The sequence below is a fragment of the Quercus robur genome, chromosome 2, assembly GCF_932294415.1.
Source record: "Quercus robur chromosome 2, dhQueRobu3.1, whole genome shotgun sequence".
NCBI classification, from domain to species: domain Eukaryota; kingdom Viridiplantae; phylum Streptophyta; class Magnoliopsida; order Fagales; family Fagaceae; genus Quercus; species Quercus robur.
Genome location: NC_065535.1, coordinates 87,739,558 through 87,759,408, shown reverse-complemented (window position 1 = coordinate 87,759,408; position 19,851 = coordinate 87,739,558). Strand labels below are relative to the sequence as shown.

At 34.0% G+C, this 19,851-nt stretch overlaps 2 protein-coding genes across 2 annotated transcripts; both read right to left on the bottom strand.

Annotated features, from left to right (window-relative positions):
- Positions 1-3,047: 3,047 nt before the first annotated feature.
- On the bottom strand, positions 3,048-14,268 carry LOC126715621 (ubiquitin carboxyl-terminal hydrolase 23). The gene is made up of 11 exons (XM_050416322.1): positions 13,737-14,268; positions 13,027-13,141; positions 11,165-11,275; positions 10,721-10,893; positions 10,233-10,559; positions 9,124-9,249; positions 7,620-8,252; positions 7,459-7,527; positions 6,627-7,335; positions 5,853-5,946; positions 3,048-3,485 (listed from the first exon to the last, which is right to left on the bottom strand). The coding sequence occupies exons 1-11, from the start codon at positions 14,061-14,063 to the stop codon at positions 3,326-3,328; spliced, it is 2,844 nt and encodes a 947-aa protein (XP_050272279.1). The 5' UTR covers positions 14,064-14,268; the 3' UTR covers positions 3,048-3,325.
- A 1,348-nt stretch (positions 14,269-15,616) lies between these two features.
- On the bottom strand, positions 15,617-16,174 carry LOC126704942 (uncharacterized). Its single transcript, XM_050403923.1, has one exon. The coding sequence runs from the start codon at positions 16,172-16,174 to the stop codon at positions 15,617-15,619; it is 558 nt and encodes a 185-aa protein (XP_050259880.1).
- Between the last annotated feature and the right edge of the window lie 3,677 nt (positions 16,175-19,851).

The following is a 19,851-nucleotide window of genomic DNA, read 5'->3' as shown; positions in this document are numbered from 1 at the left end:
TGGAATTTTTTATATTAAATTTTGTATAATTTAAGTTTTTTAATGACCACCCTGAAAAATATTCCTGAAGCCACCATTGTATGAGAGTGAACTATGTGTCAATATATTTTCATGAGTGACATGATCACTTGAGAGATCTTGCTAACAAATTTGTCCCCCATTTTTTGGAGTCTTGAAGAAGATATCCCAAGTCATGAATTTGTTCCTGACAAAATTATGGTGTTATATTTTTGATTGATTCTCAACCAATACCTAGATTTTGTGTTGTCCTTGTCATAGAGTCTGTGTTATTTGGGAAGGAAAGGGAAAGACCAACTCTAGCCTCTAGCAAATTTTATTTTGCCTCAATAGCATTAGCTAAGGACTTTCATAATATATAACAACATAACGTAATCATCAGCCGCCCTCTAATAATGACAGCCAATTAAACAGAAAATATGTTGCACTGATGCACTAATTGCTAAGTGTGAAAATCACTCAACCATATTCAAGAGCATATGAGTCCAATTATAAGTGTGAAAAATTGCTAGGATGACAGAAATACTCGATTACAGAAATCATGGATATTTAAAAATTAAAAAAAAAAATTTGTTTGGAGATGGTATACATTTTATCTTATTCTTTTCTTTTCCCTTTTTTTTTAAAACTTTTTTTTTTAAGTGTGAATTAAGGTAATTTGAGTATTGACCCTGAATTTAGCTTTGAAGAAAATGATGAAATGGTATTAGACCACATGACCATTGACGTTTATCTTCTATCTTTATTATGAGTCAGCTGGTAATGAATCCGGTGGTGGTCGGCTAGTAACTAAGGACATCAAATATTGACTTTGATATTTTTTTTATATGGAAACACTACAAAAAAGTTTGTTTGAGTTAAGTTTTTGTTTTATATATATATATATATATATATATATATAATTAAATATATGACAGAATATTTCACCCTCCTTCAGCCTCACTTAATCGATCCTTGCACAAAACTGACCACCTAGCATCTGAATATTACTACTTGGCTCACACTAAGAAAAATGATTGTCCTAAAATGACAACTTACATTACTTGGCAGCCTCTACATGATCAATTTGTCACACCTAATACAGATGGAAGTGTACAAGGAAATCCCGGCACAGCAAGAGCTGGTGTGATTCGGGATAGATTTGAAAAATGGATAATATGGTTCTCCATACACAGCAGAAGCACAACAAACAACTCAACTGAATTATGGGCAATTAGAGAGGGTTTACATATTTGCTTGGGAACTTGATTTCAAATATATAAACTTACAAATTGATTATAAACTTGTCGTTCATTGGCTAACAAATAAAGGTGGTACAGCTCCGGCTTTAGCTCCTCAATTTGTGTTTGCAAAACTCTCCTGAACTTAGAATGGACCGTCCTTTCATGTCACGTTTTCCCGTGAAACAAACATAATAATATATGGTATGATTAAGAAAAAAAAATACAGAAGCAGACTTACAAAATATCCCATGTCCTTTTTTTGTAACAAACCCTTATATATGGGACCTTTTGCAAGTAGGTAATCCTAGAGAGTGCACTCCTGAACTCTTTTGTAACTAAGGCATCCTCTATGGATGTCCCATGGACAAATCTATTTACTTGATGTTTAAATGAATAAAACTTCCTCTCTTTTCACACACACACAAAAAAAAAAAAACCAAACAAACAAATATTTAAACAATTTTCTTTTATTCTTTTTTAATTAGAAACAAAAATAAAAATAAAAAATCTGTTTTCGTCGGTGGAACGAAAATGTTTGGGTTGTTATATACACACTCCAAATGTCATTGTCAAAGCTCCATGCAATTTGATAGTATATTTTAGGATCTGGATTGGGCCAACCTTGTCCCAATCGCCAACAATACTAAACAAAACGCTTAATTGACCAGAGTAAAAAATCGAAGTTATTATTTTCATGATAAAGCAAAATCAACATGCTCTTTGAACAAGCAAAGCTTCAATTGTCATGAGTGAACAAAAACTACATCTAGAGAACAGTGTGTTTTCTGTTTTGGTTATTACCTCCTATCAATTTACTACAGAGACCTACAAAATAATGAGACAGCAATTGTGTTTGGTGCCACATTAGCAACATATAAATAAATTTCCACATCAGTATGTGCAAAAATTTTTCCATTTTGTACATCTAAAACCTACTTTTTCTATTTTACACACCTATTTTTACAAAACACCTACATCATTTTGTCTATTATACACGTTTATTCAAATAAAATATTCATTTTTTTAACACTGTGAATAGTAACCGTGAGAGGAGAGAGAAAGGAAAAAGGAGTGAGGTGAAGAGAGGAGAGAAAAAAAGAATAAAAAAATCATTTACACGGTGAACAGTAACCGTGTATATACACAATTACACAAAACCATTGTGCATATTTAGACATTTTTACAAAAATTAATGTAGAGGAGTATTGGGTTAAAATGTGTAAAATTTTGCACTTTTTATATTTTAGAAGATTATCCATGAGCTTATGCTAGAGCAAGTGTTTTAAAAGTTTACAAATCAGTTTTGTAAGACCAATATAATAAAAGTTGTAATCACTCTTTAGTTACGTGTGAACCTATTTTCTTGATGCCACCAGCTATAGAGTAGACCATGCATTGTTTGGCTGGACATTATGAAGAGGCACAAAAGGCAATTTAATGCCAGTATTGGACTCCGTGTAAATGCATTGTTTCTTTTGTAGACTTCTGCCCGGACTGATTTTGTTTTCATATATAGGAGTAATGAACAAGTCCAAGGTTCATAAATGATGGTTGAACTTATCTGTAATAATGGCAATTGACATTATTTTAGTTTTGAGAGTTTTTTTTTTTTTTTTTTTAATTAAAAAAAAAGGAGATATCAATTAAGTTACAAGACTTTTGACAGTTAAGATTACTTAAAAATGATGCAGATGGAAGAGATAGAGGAGGGAAAATCCACCTGTTTGAACAGTTAAAAAGGGAAGACAAGGAATATAGCTCAAATCAATAACTCAAATATTGGGTGGATTGGAAAAGAAAGATACGAACAAGAAAAAAAAAACTTAATTCACTTCTTAAACATAAGAATTTGTTCAGCTAATAGAGTTCTTCCAACAGATACAATTGTTCTAACAGGAATAGGTTAAATGTAGAATCCCCAACTCTCCTTCCCAACAAACAAAAACCCAAAAAGAAAAAATAAGATCAATTCTAGCACTCTCCCTCCTTGAAATTTCAACTCAAAAATACAACAATTGCTACAATAAATATGATGGCAAGCCTGTAAGTCTAGCTTACATTCCATCAACGTTGATCTAGTTTCTTCATATCCTGAATGGTTGATTTCCAGCACTAGAACGGTCTACTTTAGCCTTCTTGAATTGTGTTTTCTTGGTTGCAATTGCTTGGAAAGGATTTATTCCACCAAAACTATGCTGAGACTGCCTTACCTTCTTTCTCTTTCCTTTGTCGTATTCCTCATCCCTGTAGAATTTGAAAAATGAATCACAGATTTAAAATGGGTCAGGGTTGAGCCTGTTCTAACTTTAATTCAAGAATCAAATGTGTGTAAACCACCCAAACAAACCCCATTAAACACTAAAGTTTCAATAAAGCATATACATACATACATACATACATATATATATATATATATATGTAGTATGAAAACAAAAAAGACAACAAGAAAGTACAAAGGTAATGTACTCAAAAGGCAAATAGATCCCAACTAGAAGTACAATAATTTCGGAACTTGAGTAAACTAGAGAGAATAACCACTTCACGTAGCCATCCTACCAACATAAGGGCATGTAAAAAAAAAACCATCTAAAGCTCCATCATGGTTCACCTGACTCCTTTAAACATCTAACAATGGCATTCTTTCTGGATAGTCCACATTAAACACAATATGATTGCATTCCAAAAATCACCACTCCAATATCTAGAAAATCACCCCTTCCAACAAGCCGACATATCTATTACCCTCGTAGACATGACCCACTGCCTACTAGAGATAGAACTTTAGCAACATCGCACTGTAGAAGCAAATGATCAATTGATTCTCCATCCTTGTTACACCTACTACTCCATTACACAACAATTATATTTCTTCTTCGTAAGTTATTAAACGTTATAATTTTCCAGAAGGCTGAGGAGGTTCTCCACCAATATTTCGCTTAAAAAGCGAACCACACTGAAGTTGCCCCTTATACACCATTGCAACTCCCACAAACTATAAATGGCTACTAGTTCTTCCCAAAGTAATTTTATGTCATAAACAAAGTTTGGGCCATATACCCCAGGAAAAACCCAAGATCCATAACATTTCTAAATTTGCAAGAAATTGAAAACTTGCCTTTAATTGAATCCGATTTCTTGACTACATGTTTGTCCTGGTGTAATAAGTAATAACTAGCCACCTGAGGCCCCCATTAGCTCCTTTTGAATCATAAATTCACTAAAGAAGAGAGATTCTTTAGTTCTTTATTGCCTTGCCTTTAAAAATTAGTCTACGGTATTACTTGGGGGGGAGGGGGCATTTTGACATTGTGCCTCTATATCCTCAAACAAAACCATGGCCTCCTCTTTATAGACTTGAAACAACAGAGTCTAAATAGGAGTGCCCACTCAGGGTTCCTCACCTTCAGAACCCATGCTTCTTTCTCGGATTCTATAGCCCTTTCAACAATCCCATACATCGATATTAGCAATGACACCTCTATGGGCCAAATCCCCAAGTTCAATTAACACCAACTCAACACCTTTGTGGGTCGATGCCCGAAGCTCAATAATGGGTGTTGGTCTGGTGCCTTGTATCTAAAGGCCTGTTTGCTCTTAGCTTTGAGCACTTCCTATGTTCAAACAGCCTAAAGCCCAAAGTCTATCTTGGGTAAGCCACATTGGTTATCTTTCCACTTTTGTGGTCCCCAACTCCATGTGGCCCAAATATTGGCCAAATTGAATTATATGCCCAAAGCAAAGTTTAAAGTGCACCTCCTTAAGTTGACATGAGGAATCCAATTGGTAACCAGAATTTTAGGAGCTAATTCTCCCCACATTAACAGCTTACTTCCTTTTTTGTCTACTGTGATGATCTTTATTTTTGAAATTAAGTTGAAACTGTGAACGGTGCTTAGTAGTTGATTTAGTCAACAATCACTCTCCACGAAAATCTCAGATTCCTTCATTATGGGTGTCTCTCGTTTTTTGTCCTTAATTGGACTTGTGCATGCGGGGTTCACATTGTGCCACCCTCACCTTTCAATGCTACCACATAGGAAATAATCATCAGTGTTCCCCTGGAATCACAGGTCTTCCTGTCTAGCTCCTCAACAACTTTTGGGTTGTCTCTATTGGAGTTTTGGCCCATAACCACATAGTTTTGAGGTTCAACTGCTCACCTCCAATTCAAAACCTTTCCACCCGCCCACTGGTCAAATTGGGCCAAAAATCAACAACACAATCTCCATCTAACCCAACATGTTGACCACTACATCATCAAAGCCCACCTACACTGCCAATGTGTCCTAAACCCACTCTTCAAAACATCTCCTTCCACCCATGTCAACTTAAAACACATCACCCTAAAGATAAAGATCCAAGCACAAATTCATGACTCTACATCCACAAAGCAGTCCAGTTCAGATATACACCCAAACTTGACTGTGTTCAGTACCTCACTTGTGTTCAGGTAAGGTTGTCATTAACTCTTTAGCATCAAGGAATCACCATTAAATCCTTTCTGTACCTAAGCTACATTGTGTCTTGACATCATTGATTTCATTGTCTTTGAGGCTTAATAAAGCCTAAACTAAAGGAAAAGGTAAGAGGATATGAAACAATCAAACTCACCATTCATCTAGTACATAACCAATGCTGGTACTCTCCACATCATTTGATGTTGCAATCGGACATGGAGGCAACTCTATCCCATCCCAATAAGAAACTGCAATCAACAAGGTAAGAGAAGAGATCAGAAAGCCATAACACTAAGAACTAAGTCATTACTTAGTTTTTTCAGAATTAGTAAACTAGAATGTCAGTTGGCAAAAAGTAATTTCAACTAGCCAATTAAAAACTGGGGCTTTCAGATTATAAAAAATAATATCCTTGTATCATGATAATGCAGCAATGACCTTGTTTGACTAACATTGAAATTTATTTTTTATTGATTCACTACATTTAAAGTTCATTAATGGGAGGAATGATGGTGAAACCAGGATGGACTTGGGGAAACATGTCCAAGGTGGAGATCAGGTAGACAGACAGGCCTTTACTTGACCATACTATCTCAGTTTCTGATTTTTATTTTTTTAATGCACAAAGAAATTTTGATCAAGTGTTATAAAGCTAGAAGCACGTGCAGCCACTTTTTATAGCATCGTACATATTGATCTAAAAACAACGTGAAGTAGATCTTAGATCACCACCATGTACTATATTCTCAGCTTGGACATCGAATGTGACAAAGTTAGGCTAGATTAGCCAAATTTGAAAACTAACCCATAAAATATTATTTCTAACAATGAAATATACGCAATGATGTACATAAAAGTACCACCAGCCTCATACATAACATATATGATCAGGTGATAACTGGAAATAAATTGTAGAAAAATCACTTACCAACTGTCTCTTCTAGACCTCGAGTAAGCATACTCATCAAACCATTCTGCATTACTTCTCTTTTGCTATCTTTTAAATCATCTGACCGTACTGCTTCCCTCTGGTTTGCAACCAAAGTAGAGCTAGAGCCAGAGTTCTTGTCTAATTGCTTATCAGTTGCAAGCACGGTTCCACTCTCATCAATTCTCTGTCTAAATTCACCATCTATTTTAACATCCATTGAGCAATCACCATTGGAATATATATAACCCTTTGCAGCAACATCATTAGCTCTTTTTTCTGAAGTAGTTTTAGTGCCTTTTCTCAAAGGATGACTTAAATGCAAGGAACTAGTCCCAACACTCTCAGATGTAGATGGCCCCAGATCTGCTGAAATGCAATCTCTGTCCAACAAGTGTTCTCTGCTAAGATTCTTCGTGTTTAAAGTGCGCCTTTTGTTTCTTTTGTGTTTCTTCTTCTTCTGCAAACTCAAGGATGCCCGGAAAAGGAAGTGTGAGTGAAGCTGCATGCTTGCCACCTTACACTTCAAATGCTTCTTTTTTAGCTTTTTGTGGAGCTTGCAATTATGAGCTTCTGTGTGCAATCCATTTGTCTCAATTGATAAGCTAGATAATTTAACTGATTCATCAAGTTCAACTTTTTGAACCCTACCACCAGCAGCCTCAACCAGTGAAGTACCAACAGCGCTTCCATTGGGTGTATGTCCAACCTGGAAAAAGATAAAGAAAGAAGTCAAGACTTGTCCAAAAAATTAGGGACTTAAAGCTTAGAAATCAGGAATAATAATGAATTCCTGACTGATTTCAAAGCTTGTTTGTTTTGGTGAACTTACTGGGTCCATTTCCTTCAATGTTTTGTCATTCAGATCTTCTGATGGAACAATATGTGAAACAAGATTAATCTGCCAAATAAAAGGATTTATATGTCAGTGTGAAACATGGTGAAAATCCCACCAACAAAAAACTGAAGCATATGTAGAAAACATTGTCTTACTTTCTGCGAGGTCTCATCTGTGACACTTTTAGCAGTAGAGGAGCTTTGGACATCATTGAAGTTAGGTGATGTTGCCACTGAGACACTGGAGTCTTTCTTTGATTTTCCTTTCTCATTGTAATCATTAATTTTGCCCTTAGGTGTATTTTCAAAATTGGGAACATCACCATTACAAGATGGAGCTGGCTGCGATAGGGCTTCTATTGATTTTGGCTTACTAACAGGAAGCCCTTCTGGTGGGTTGTTTGATAATGGCACCTTTGGGAAATTTTCTGATACAGAATCCTTTTTCAGCACCATGCATTCTGTCTTTATCAAGCAATTATCTTTCTGAAGTGATACTTCCTTCATAATGGGTACTGTTGAAGGAACAACATTCAATGCATCTTTTCGAGTAACAGCAGCAGGGGTTGCACTACTTAACCGTTTCTCAACTGGAGCATTTTGAACTGCCTCCTTTAACACGTGGTTGAAAGCGGAAGATGTCCTGTTTCCATTAGCATTTGCTTTCAAATTCTCCTTCTGAGCAACATCAGTGGGGGGTTTCCTGGGAACAATATTTCTTCTATCACGAACATAAAACAACATGTAAGCTTGCTGTTCTAAAACTCTCCTCTCACTGGCTGGGGAAACCTGTTACAACAAGTTAGGGAAAACTCATAAGAAAATTGTTTCCAGGAAAATTATAGAGGTATGTTAGTATGAGGACATTAAAAAATTAAAAAAAAAAAAAAAAAAACCTGTTGTATCACATAGTTTTGAAGTAAGCATACCCATTCAAGAAGTGTCATTTAAAGAAAACCACCATGTTAAAATGGGAAGTTATTGATGCAGATAATAACACATATATTTACTATTTTAACACCCCCTACAAATTTGCATAAATACTTGGTGCAACCCTCATCTTCCCAAAATAAACACTTCAGCAAGCAAAAATCCTTAACATTATCTGATTTGTGCAATTTTTGTAACTGATTGTTTACCCCAGTACACTTCCTATATATTGGGTGAATCCTTTTTCTGATTTATATATATTTTTATTACTTATCAAGAAAAAAATCCTTAACATTATCTCCCAAATTCCTCACAGAACACAGCACAAGTACACCCCTTAAATTTTGAACCACTCCTAATCTGGCACAGAGAAGCAAGGGTTGAGTAACAAGACTACAAAAACCATTAAGGGGTGTAGTTAGTGCTCTCTACAAAAACTCAGGAAAATACCCTCAATCAGCAAAATCTTGTTCAGTCAAATCTAGGTTTTCTAAATTCAAAATAGAATCTTGAGGGAAATGCATGCAAAATTGTAGGACATGTTTAAATTTATAGTTATACACACACAACAACATAGATTATATCTACATCTTGCTTTCATTTCTTTTCTTGTTTGTGCTACAGTAGTAGGGGAGTCCTTGAATCCTTTCATTCAAATCTAAATCATCAACAAGAGTGGTTTTATCCAAAATCTGAAATGGATTAGCAGATAGAAAGTTATTTTCCATACCTGATTGTCATTGAGATAGTACCAGAAGCCATTTGAAGTGCGAACAAAGCAAGTATAATGACCATAATGGGTGTTCCAACCATCATGAACCAAAACCCCATAAAGAGTATATTTCAGATCTCCCTCCTGCAAAGTATGAAAAAAACTTAATGTTAAATTATTACAAAACCATGACACGAAAGTTATCAGCACATTCAGCAACACAAGACATACCACACAAGCAAAACAAAAAAAATTCATGCAAAAATCAACCCCAGCAAACTGCTTTGTCCAGATAATGATCCAAGTGGAATCCTAACAATCTGGTCAATTCAAAAGGAAACACATTTTCCATCTCTGCAACCAGGAATCACATTGACACTAGCATCATATCCAGTACCATAAGTAGCACTCAGTAGCAGATAGTTCAGAATGCCATTGCTACTTCCTTTCACAAGCAATGGTCGTCAATCATTACTATCTATTCTTTACAGGTAAATACAACATGCACACTCAAATGGAATCGAACCAGTGACTGCACCCACCACCTCATTTATGAGGAGACGCTACTTGGTCCAAAGTCCACTGGCATGATGGATGTGAATAATTTCAAGTGCAGCTTCAAGTTGATTTAAGTACAAGTTCTAGGCATTATCATACTAGTTACTAAAACAACCAAAAAACCAGGCCTGTGAAAAGATGGGAAATAACTTCTCCTAAAAGTTGGAAGTACACATTAAATATTATTGACATTTGTCAAAGTAGTCAAAGAGATATATGAACCCAAAATAAAAGGCATGTACTAAATGTCTGCCCAACAAAATTAATATTTTGGCACAATTCTCAGGGATTGTATATGCTAGATTGGCCTAACAAGCAAAAACTATTTTCCTCAACATTATTCATTCAATTCTCATTTTCCCAGTTTTCCATAGTTTCAATCTATAAAAGCAATATTTCAATCTCAATTCCACCCTTTGTTGGAAGAAAAATAAAAGTTAATCCATCAGATTTTAGTCAAAACTAAAAAATACATTAACATATTAGATGGCCTTTGTTTTTTTAATAAATGTTCAAATGGCTATTCTTATGAACTCTAGGGAAAAAAACGTGAAATGAAAAAAACTTACGTAGGAACCACTGACAAAGGGTTTCAAATCTATTGTAGGACCAAAATGAACTTTCTTTTTAATCTTCTGCCCAGGATCATGTGAATGAAAACGCTTTAAATGAATGGCTAGAACATATGGAGCCTTGTGCACAGTAAGCTGTTTGAGAGCCCTAACTTTCTGCTTGCATTGTTGGCACTGGTATTGCCTCTCTCCTCCATCTAACTGCTCTGCAGCAGTGAAGTTCGCAAGTGCTTTATGCAAGGAATCTGCCTGGACTATTTCAAGACTCAAATCCAAGAATGGATCAAATTTATTGGAGCAATATGAACATTGCAAGCATTTAACCTGCAGAAGTAACAAGAAAACTTATCGAATAAATCTAAGTAAAAAAATTTCCAAGCTCATTTGCAACATGTCTAAAAACTCTCCAAAACCAAGTCCCAAAAAAACAGGTTGGCCATTAACAAATATGCCCAATATTATACCAGGTAGAAACAAAGTGTTACCTGACTCCTGAGGCGACCTCCGAAGATCTTGTGTACCAAACTCTTCTCATAAGCACCAGGGGATTCACTAGGCACTCCAGAAGGTAAACAGCATTTATGCATTGATTCCAGCAAGTTAACCATGTACTCATGAGCATCTTCCTGTCTAGCTTTTCGAAAATTCCGTGATATGCCTAATTGTGTGGTTAAGATCAAAGCAAATGTTGAAATTGTATAAATTTAGATGCATATTTTTTTCCTAAGGTAATTGTATAAATTTAGATACAATTACCAAGAACCAAAACACCTCGTTTTAGTTTTCTTCACCTACCTCCTCATTGGCTAACACAGTATTTTTGGTTAAAATAATCAATAAAATTTCATCAACAGTCATCATGACAAAACACTGAACATTCCATTCAATTATCAAGAAAAAAAAATACACTTAGAAGAACAGAAGGATACACTGCAAGTTCCTGACAAAATCGTTAGGTGCTAATATTCTTCCGGTTGACTGAAGAGCACAGCTGACATGTTTTTGGATGGCACACAAAACACAAAACCCAGCAATATGGCCTTCATCAAACAAGGAATGAAATTAGAAATGACATGAAACCTGCACTCAAAATTTTAAACCCAAAAACACATAATGTAGAACCTGTGAACATCAAGAGGCAATGTGGTTACCAACTATTCAAGAAATTAAAAGTTCACTTACTTTTCCTACTGAACTAAGTCAACGTTTAAACAATCGAGTTAGGGCCTTCATTCTGTAATGAAAGTTGGATCAGTCAAAGAAGCCAGCATCTCACATACCGAATTGAAATGATAGTAATCCATATATTTATAAAATATGAATCGTCTATGTACCCACCACACCAGAGCCACTGTGGCCCAACTTTATCCCTTTCAAGATGTCTCAGGATCCAGACCAAGATTTAAAGCTGGAAGTCTATGGATTGTGGATATATGTGATAGGTAGAATTTAGGCATATCTACTTGTACCAAAGATATTACATGTATCCCCAAAAAACTAAACCATGACAAGAATGCTAAAACCCAATTGCTAGTATAATCAGTGCACTTGTTCTTTCAAGGGCTCCTTAAGTCACATGAAAATTGACATTATGTTTGGGAGCATAGAGAGAAGGAAGAGAAGAGGGTAGAGATTTTCTTTCCACTTGATTGGATATCCAGGAGGGAAATGAGAGAAAATCGTGGCAAATTTCCTCTAGAACCTTTCTTTATAAGGGCATTTTGGCATCATAATAAAATTCATTTAAAGCCAATGCTTTCTACCCAAATTCACCCACTTTTGGGTGGAAAGATAAGTAGGCCAAATTTGCCTTTTTAGTACATCCCTCTACCTCCAACCTGGCCCATGTGTACTTTTGGGTGGGATGCTTCCCATGGCAGCCATACAATCATTTAAAAAAAAAAATATAATAGTTGGGGGAGGGGGGATTTGAACTCTATACATTTCCATTAGTAGTTGAGCAACAAGGCACTTGGCAAGGCAAGCATCCAATCATACAAGGACCTGAACAGAAACTCTTTGTTTACAAAATGAGGTCGCTCAACACCGTCAGAAATCCTCATGTTTCTTCTGCGCTAAAGAGTCCCCATTACACATAATCAAACAGCCGGCCATACTTTGGCAAACATATCTCTAAAAAAAATGCTTTTAACATGGAAGGAAACATCTTTATGCAGGACTCATGAAGGATGCAAGTTTTAGACAATGTATGAGTATGCATCCAGATATATCTATAGTATCTACAGCACAAATTGGCTCAAGTTTAAAAAGTTGCAAGTTCATCCCTAAAATTTTTTTAAAGTATCAATTTCAAACTCCATCCATCTGCCATTAATTTTTAACTGTTTTTTCCCCCCAGATGGCATGGAACCTCACCAAGGCAGGGCTCTTGGGACCCACCCTTGGGTAGTAATTAGTAAACCCCGGATACAAGACCCCACCTGCCAAAACCGTTTATCAGGTAATCCAAGGAATACTCCTAGTGCGGAGGATGTCTAAGTCTACAGCTCAGCCCAAGCCTCCCACCACTAGGTGGCACCCTGACAGACTGTGCCATGCCAGCACCCTGTTTTCCAGGTATGCAATTTCTATATTGGTAGATAGACAGAGTGACGAAATTGATAACTTATAAAAAAAATTCAAGGACAAAATTGATTCTTTTTAAATTTTGACAGGAAAAAAAAAAACTGAACTTGGACCAAATTTCAGGGACAAAAAGTGTATTTTAGCCTATATTTTTCTATTGAAGTATGCCCTTTGGGACATAAAGGTGGGTCTAGGGGTCACTCACAAGAATTTTGATGCTTGCTACTTTGCAGGTATGCTGCTAAAGGCTCTGTGTATGTTAGACACTGCAATACTGAATTGAGGAAACAGGTATTTCCAAGATTTTGCAGACCAGCACCCTGAAATTATTCACACCATCATATTATTATTGAGCCATTGGATAACTTCAAAACCCAAATAAAAAATCAGAAAAATTGAACTGCTTAAAAAATAAAATAAAATATGAATCCAATTAAACCAGAACAAAATTGGAAGCCAAATATAACAAGAAGGAAAACAAATAATAATTCTCGAGCAAAATATGACCAAATTGAGAGGAAGACTTTCAAAATTTATAAATTACAAACACAATTGAACAGAAATCAAACCATACAAGGGGAAATCAAACTCAATGAACATTTCTACAATTGTAAAAATCACACTGCATTTAAATTAATCAATTTAGTATGAAAATCAAATAAATTTATAAAAACAAACTACACATTTAAATCAAACTAAAAGGTACAATTTCCAAATTCCACACCTCAATTAAATCAGAAAAAAAAAATAGAACATCAAGAACATTACCAGCTAAAAATAGCATATTTTACATTAGGCATGAAAATTAAAAAACCAAACTTTACAACTAAATTCCAAAAAACAATCCAAACCCAGATGAAAAAACCACATGCCAATCAAAACCCAGAAATTAAAAAAAAAACAAAAACCCCTTACAATTTTCCGCACAGTGATCCCGAAGCTGAGCTCAGGATCCAACCCATTTTCCAAAACCTCCGACCCATCTCCTCTCTTCCCCTGAGAACCCAATTGACCCGACCCGGATCGCCTTTGATCAGAACCACCACCACCCGGGTTCAGGGTCTCGAGCCGGAAATCGGCGGCGGCGCCACCATTACTAAAGCCCTTGAATGGCTTCCTCGCCGGGTGGAACTCGATTTTCCGCTGGAATAGAGAGGAGGAGGATCCGGATGACGTCGAAGCGGGCGAAGGATCCGATTGTTGGATATCGGATCCCAAGCTAGCTAGTAAAGTCTCGGACATTTTTTTGTGGAGCTCAAATAATTTGTTGTTATTGAAAAAAAAAAATTGTTGTGATTGCCAAGTGGTTATTGGGTTTGGTTTTTATTGTAGAGGTGTTAGGGTATGAAACGGTGGCGCTTGGTTTGTTGGGTTTTGAAGGGGTTGGGTTCGAGAAGCAGAGGCTTTTTTTCGGCTACTCTGCGAAAGAGGAGGAGAAAAGTGGGAGTGATAGTAGGTATTAAACCCTACGTTCGTCTAAGATTTTGGTCCAGTCAACACTACTGCAGCCGCGTCACACTTTATTAATTCTCTTCTTCTTCTTTTTTTGGTTTTTTTTTACACATGAAAATTTTATGAAAGGAAATAAAAATATTACAATGATTTAATAGCTTTTCTTTTTTAGAATCTACCAAATTTCATTCTAGTTAAGTAAGAGAATATATATATATAGTAAGGATTACTAATTATATTAATTATATATACATATATACCAATACAACTACTCTTACCTTTTTTTTTATTTTTTTTTTCATTTTATATTCCATCAATTATAATCTGTCAGGTATTCATTTGACTTTTCTTATAAAATAATTAAAATTTAAAATACAAAAACAAAATCAAACATATTATAATTGATGGAACATAAAGTAACCAAAAAATAAAGAGATAAACATGATGTAAATCTAGATTTTTTATAATATAATTTGAATGGATGTAATCTTTTTTTTTTTTTTTACAATTTTGAATATGTTTATAATGTATGCAATCAGTAGCATTTATAAGTTATAAGTTCTAACACAACTTTTTATTATATAATATCATTTGAAAATGAGCTTATGTAATATTGTAATGTGTAATTTCATTTTGAATATTTTTATGATAATGTCCAAATGACTGATTATTATATAATTTTATAAATCCCAAATATTTTATAAACTCAAATTTTCATATATATTGACCTTTTTTATGTTTAGATAAATTTAATCGTAACTCGTGTGAATTTTTCTTACTTTTAGTTAATGGATATTAGAAATTGATTAAACCTGTGAATTGAACCAATTTTAAATTCTAATGTTTTTATTAAAACATTTTTTTGAATTTAAGATTTAATTTGAAACCATCCCAAGTCATACAAAAATTAAGTAATTTATTCAAGTTTCTAATAACCACTTGGTACAAGGTAGTGCAACCCCTTGTCAGATAGAGTAATTTTGTTATAGTTTATAACATATAATTACAACAACAAAAATGTCAAAATTTAAATTATTAATTGGTGTGAATTATTAGAGATATAATGTTTAATTTAGTAAAAGTTAAATCTTTTTTTAAGAAAAAGTAAAAGTTAAATCTAATTATTAGCTATTTTGTGTAATATATTCATTATATTCATATGTATGTAAATAAAGAAATATATCATTTTAGCTTACTTATTCACAACTTTAAATATTACAACTAGATGACTACAGTCATTTAGAGCGAGATACTTAAATTTTTGCTTCTTTATAAAATAATAATACAAACAACTCTGGTAGTTTTTTTTTTTTTGAGAATTCATCTTCATCTTATTAAAAAAATCAGCCAAAGTCGACTAAAAGAACATCCAAAATAGGTGGTGGAACATCCTCCATCCACACTAGTACACCATCAATAGTTTTTGCGAATTTGGCTAAAGAATGAGCAACTGAGTTCCCCGATCTACGGGTATGAGAAAAAGAAATGCAGTTACAGTTAACTAAAATTTGCTTGACGGAAGAAATCAAATGGCCAAAAGAAGAAAAAGAGTCTTCTTTTTTCCTTAAGGCTGAAATAACCACCTCGGAGTCTCCCTCGACAATAAAAGATGGTAGATTGAGGTCCATAGCAAGGGTGATAGCTCGAACCGCTGCAAGAGCTTCAACTTCGTCGGACGATGATGGCATCCTAATCTTTTCTGCTAGGGATGCGAGAATATTTCCATGAGAATCACGTACGGCAACTCCCAGTCCTGCTTCCTCTGTATCTTTGAATAGCGCACCGTCAAAGTTAATTTTGATGAGCGGTGGAGGCGGAGGCTCCCATCTAGGCTGAGAACATTGAGGAGGGAGAGACTGCAGCGTTGGAGTTTGGTTTGCCTCTGTATACTCATGGAGCATCTGCCTAGCTGAAGGGACGACCTGGTAGTTTAGCCTATCAAAAAAAAAAAAAAAAATACTCTGGTATTGGTGTTTCATTGTGAAACATTTTATAAAATATGTAAATTGCTCATTTTTTCAGTAAGAATAAAAAAAATATTTGTTGACTTGTTTATATATTTAGCTTTATATTTCTTAAGTTATATTTGTTATTGTGATAACAAATAATTTGTTAATGCTCATTACATATAAAAAAGTTCAACATAATGGAATCTATCGAAAAGGGCATATCTAGTTCTATGCCACATGACGTCAATAAAATCTTCCTTGAAATTTATCCTTGTATTAATAATATGTTTTGGAATTTAACCGAGTTTAGATTAATATTATATAGCTAAGTAGTTCTAAATTGGAAGGACAATTGACAATAAACTAGAAAGGATTTAAAATACTTGGTAGAAAGTTAGACTGAATTATTTATAATGGCTTCACTTTTTTTTTTTTTTCTGTGAAACTTCAAGACAAATTTCATTAAAAGCATTCATTTTAATTATCTAATATTGATATATGAAAATTTTACTATGAATATGTTTTTTTTTTTTTTATTGTATCATACGATTCATACCTTTTAATTTTAACTGTTGATTTATAATTTATGAAATAGGTTATGAGGCTGACTTATTAAAAAAAAAAAAATTGTATGTAACATAGAATGATCTATTTATATATATATATATATATATATATATATATATATTCTAGAGTCTTATATTTCAAAAAAAACAAAAAATTTTCAAGAATAGGCACTAGAGGGCCTATCCACATTACTTCTTTGGTCAACACAAGTTGCACAATTGTGCTATTTGTGGGCCTATCCACTAATTATTACAAACTACGCGTTTCACACAATTTTCGTTTGCTTTATATATGGAAGGTAGTCCAATGGAAGGCCCATATGGCATAAAGTTAAAAATTTGGAACATTTCACGAACAAAAACCTATATGGACTGCTAATACTTGTGGGATGGATAATTCTCACTTGAGATTTGTTACAATGTGCATACGAGTACTTCTCAAATGATATCATTCAAATCATTCAAGAAACTTTCTTATCTAAATAGTCAATGCCGCTTCAAGGTGGTCATTAAAAAATTTAAACTAAATAAAATTTAATAGAAATAAAATTTGAATATATTGACATCATAAAAAAAATAAAAATAAAAAGATCACTTGCAAATATATAAAGTTTTAAAATTTTATTTTACAAGTATTTCACATTTTAAAATCATTGTATGATAGCTTCATTATCAATACTGTAGGGCCACAGTTTAAGTCCTAAACCCAAAAGATAAAAGGATCTAGGTTCAAAGAGCCCAATACAATGAATTTGTAGAGAGTGGGTTGGAAAATTAGGCTCTAACGAGTTGGGTAACATGTATAATAGATCCAGATAGCAAGAAAGCAAAGATATGCTAGTTTTACCGAAAGAAAAACTGTCCTTCACCCGATCCGAGGAGATTAGTTCTTGTATATACTTCTTGAATTTGATTACAAGTATAGTTCTTAGTGCTACAGTATTCTTTTCTCAAATTTTCGATCTCCTTCTTTCAAGGCCTCCCTTCTATTTTATACTATCTTTTACCTTTCATCTTTGCCCTCCACGTGTAGGTTAGATTGTTGGTGTTGATCCTTGTCACATCAGCACCTTCCTGAAATCTTTGGGGAGTAGCTGTAAGGCTGAAAACTATTGTTTAGGTATCACTTCCTCATTAATGCAATCAGAGAGTAAGCTGCAGAGCATTCAATGCGGTGGTAGCAGCTTTCCTTTAAATATTTCTCAGCTCTCATTTGTCTTGTACGTTCATAATATATATCCTTATCAACAAAACTTCCTGGAATGTCACTCTGTATGACAGAACACACTTTCTGATCTCTGCTTTGTTTAGCCGAGGAGATACTCCTCCTCAGCCTACCTTCCCAAGCCCTCTCATTCGTAGCTTACTCATGGTATTCTGAGTCTTGCATCTTTATTACTGTTTATCTATTCTCGGACTATCAAGCATCCTCATATAAGGCCCAAGGTCCAACATATATTCTTGGGCCCCTTATCCCTACAAATACTATTAGCAAAATGCATTATAATAAGTAACAAAATGCATTATACTATTACAAATAATCATTATAATATTAATCTCTCATTCAAGTGCTAACATCTTGCTTAAATAGGTAACAATATAAACAAAATGCATCATCATTTTTTATGATCTATTCTAACCAATTTTTGTATTTTCTAAACTAATTAGGATTAAATTGATGCAATGCTCCACTAATTTATTTTTTAGGAAAATCATGGCCAAGAGGTTGACAAAAACCTTTGTAAATATGGTTTTTTTTTTTTTTTTTTCATCCTGATCATTAGATGAAAATATGAGACATTTTCTCATAGATGCTTAGGATCTAAAAGAAGATTATTCAAGTCAATATGATTTTTCTTAGAAGATGAATCTTGCAATACAAGTGATAGCAAAAAATAAAAATAAAGGGTAAACTATAAGTTCATTCAACATAAGCATTAATCATGCTTAATAAAATATTGATGCATTATTTTAGATTTTGCACATATGTATGTACAAGATGTATCACATAAATCCAACCAATTCAACTAAAGATTAAAGCAAGCACTTACCGACTAGCTATTTGAAAATATGCATTTAAAAAAATGATTTTAAAATATGCCTTTTGAAAACAATTAAAAATATCAAAAGTAAACATTTGATTTGGGCTTTTAGGCTAATTTATTTGTTTGGGCTATTCATTTTCCTAAGTGGAAATTTGTTATTGGTTCTAATTTACATACCACTTAAATTTATTTTTTATCCATCAATAACAATCTGTAACAACCTGCCATTTAAAATTTGTTGTAAAAATTTTGTAAATATAACATTTCTCACAATTTTTTTGTTCAATCTTCAATCAACCAAAATTTTGGAGAGCTCAAGTTTTATTTTTTAATGGGCTCAAAATTTTTGCTTAGAATGTTCAAGTTTTTTTATTTTTATTTTTTATTTTTTTAGGGTGGTCAACAACCAATATTAATTTGAAATTCATTTTTTTAAGGTATATATATTTTTTTCAAGTCAAAGTGGTCTTGTAGATGATTTCTTAATCCAAATCTATTGATCAAGTACAATAAAATTTCAAAAAAGAACCTGTAGGGTTGATAGGTCCAAGAATATTGTTCGAGGACACTTAGTGGTCCGAGGACAGATAAACAGTAATGAAGATGTGAGACTTAGAACTCCATGAGCAAGCTGCGATTGAGAAGGCTGGGGAAGATAGGTCAGGAGGAGTATCTCCTCAGCTAAACGAAGCAAAGGTCAGAAAGTGTGTTCTATCATCCAGAGTGACATTCCAGGAAGTTCTATTGATAAGAATATGCATTGTGAACGTACATAAATGGGAACTAAGAAATATCTAAGGGAAAGCTATTACCACTGCATTGAATGCTCTTCAACTAACTCTTTAGCCGCATTAATAAGGAAGTGATACCTAAACAGTAATTTTCAACCTTACAGCTACTCTCCAAAGACTTCAGGAATGTGTTGATGTGACAATGATCAACACCAACAATCTAATTTACACGTGGAGGGCAAAGATGAAAGAAAAAAAAATAGTATAAAATAGAAGGGAGGTCTTGT

What these genes read in the sequence shown, in the direction of transcription:
- LOC126715621 (XM_050416322.1), bottom strand. Translation starts at nt 14,063, where the DNA reads ATGTCCGAGACTTTACTAGCTAGCTTGGGATCCGATATCCAACAATCG. An exon ending in TAGCAAGCATCAAAATTCTT is followed by an intron (nt 11,276 to 13,026) that starts GTGAGTGACCCC and finishes TGTTTGATGAAG; the next exon opens with GCCATATTGCTGGGTTTTGT. An exon ending in ACTATCTCAATGACAATCAG is followed by an intron (nt 8,253 to 9,123) that starts GTATGGAAAATA and finishes TTGTTGTAACAG; the next exon opens with GTTTCCCCAGCCAGTGAGAG.
- LOC126704942 (XM_050403923.1), bottom strand. Translation starts at nt 16,174, where the DNA reads ATGCTCCATGAGTATACAGAGGCAAACCAAACTCCAACGCTGCAGTCT.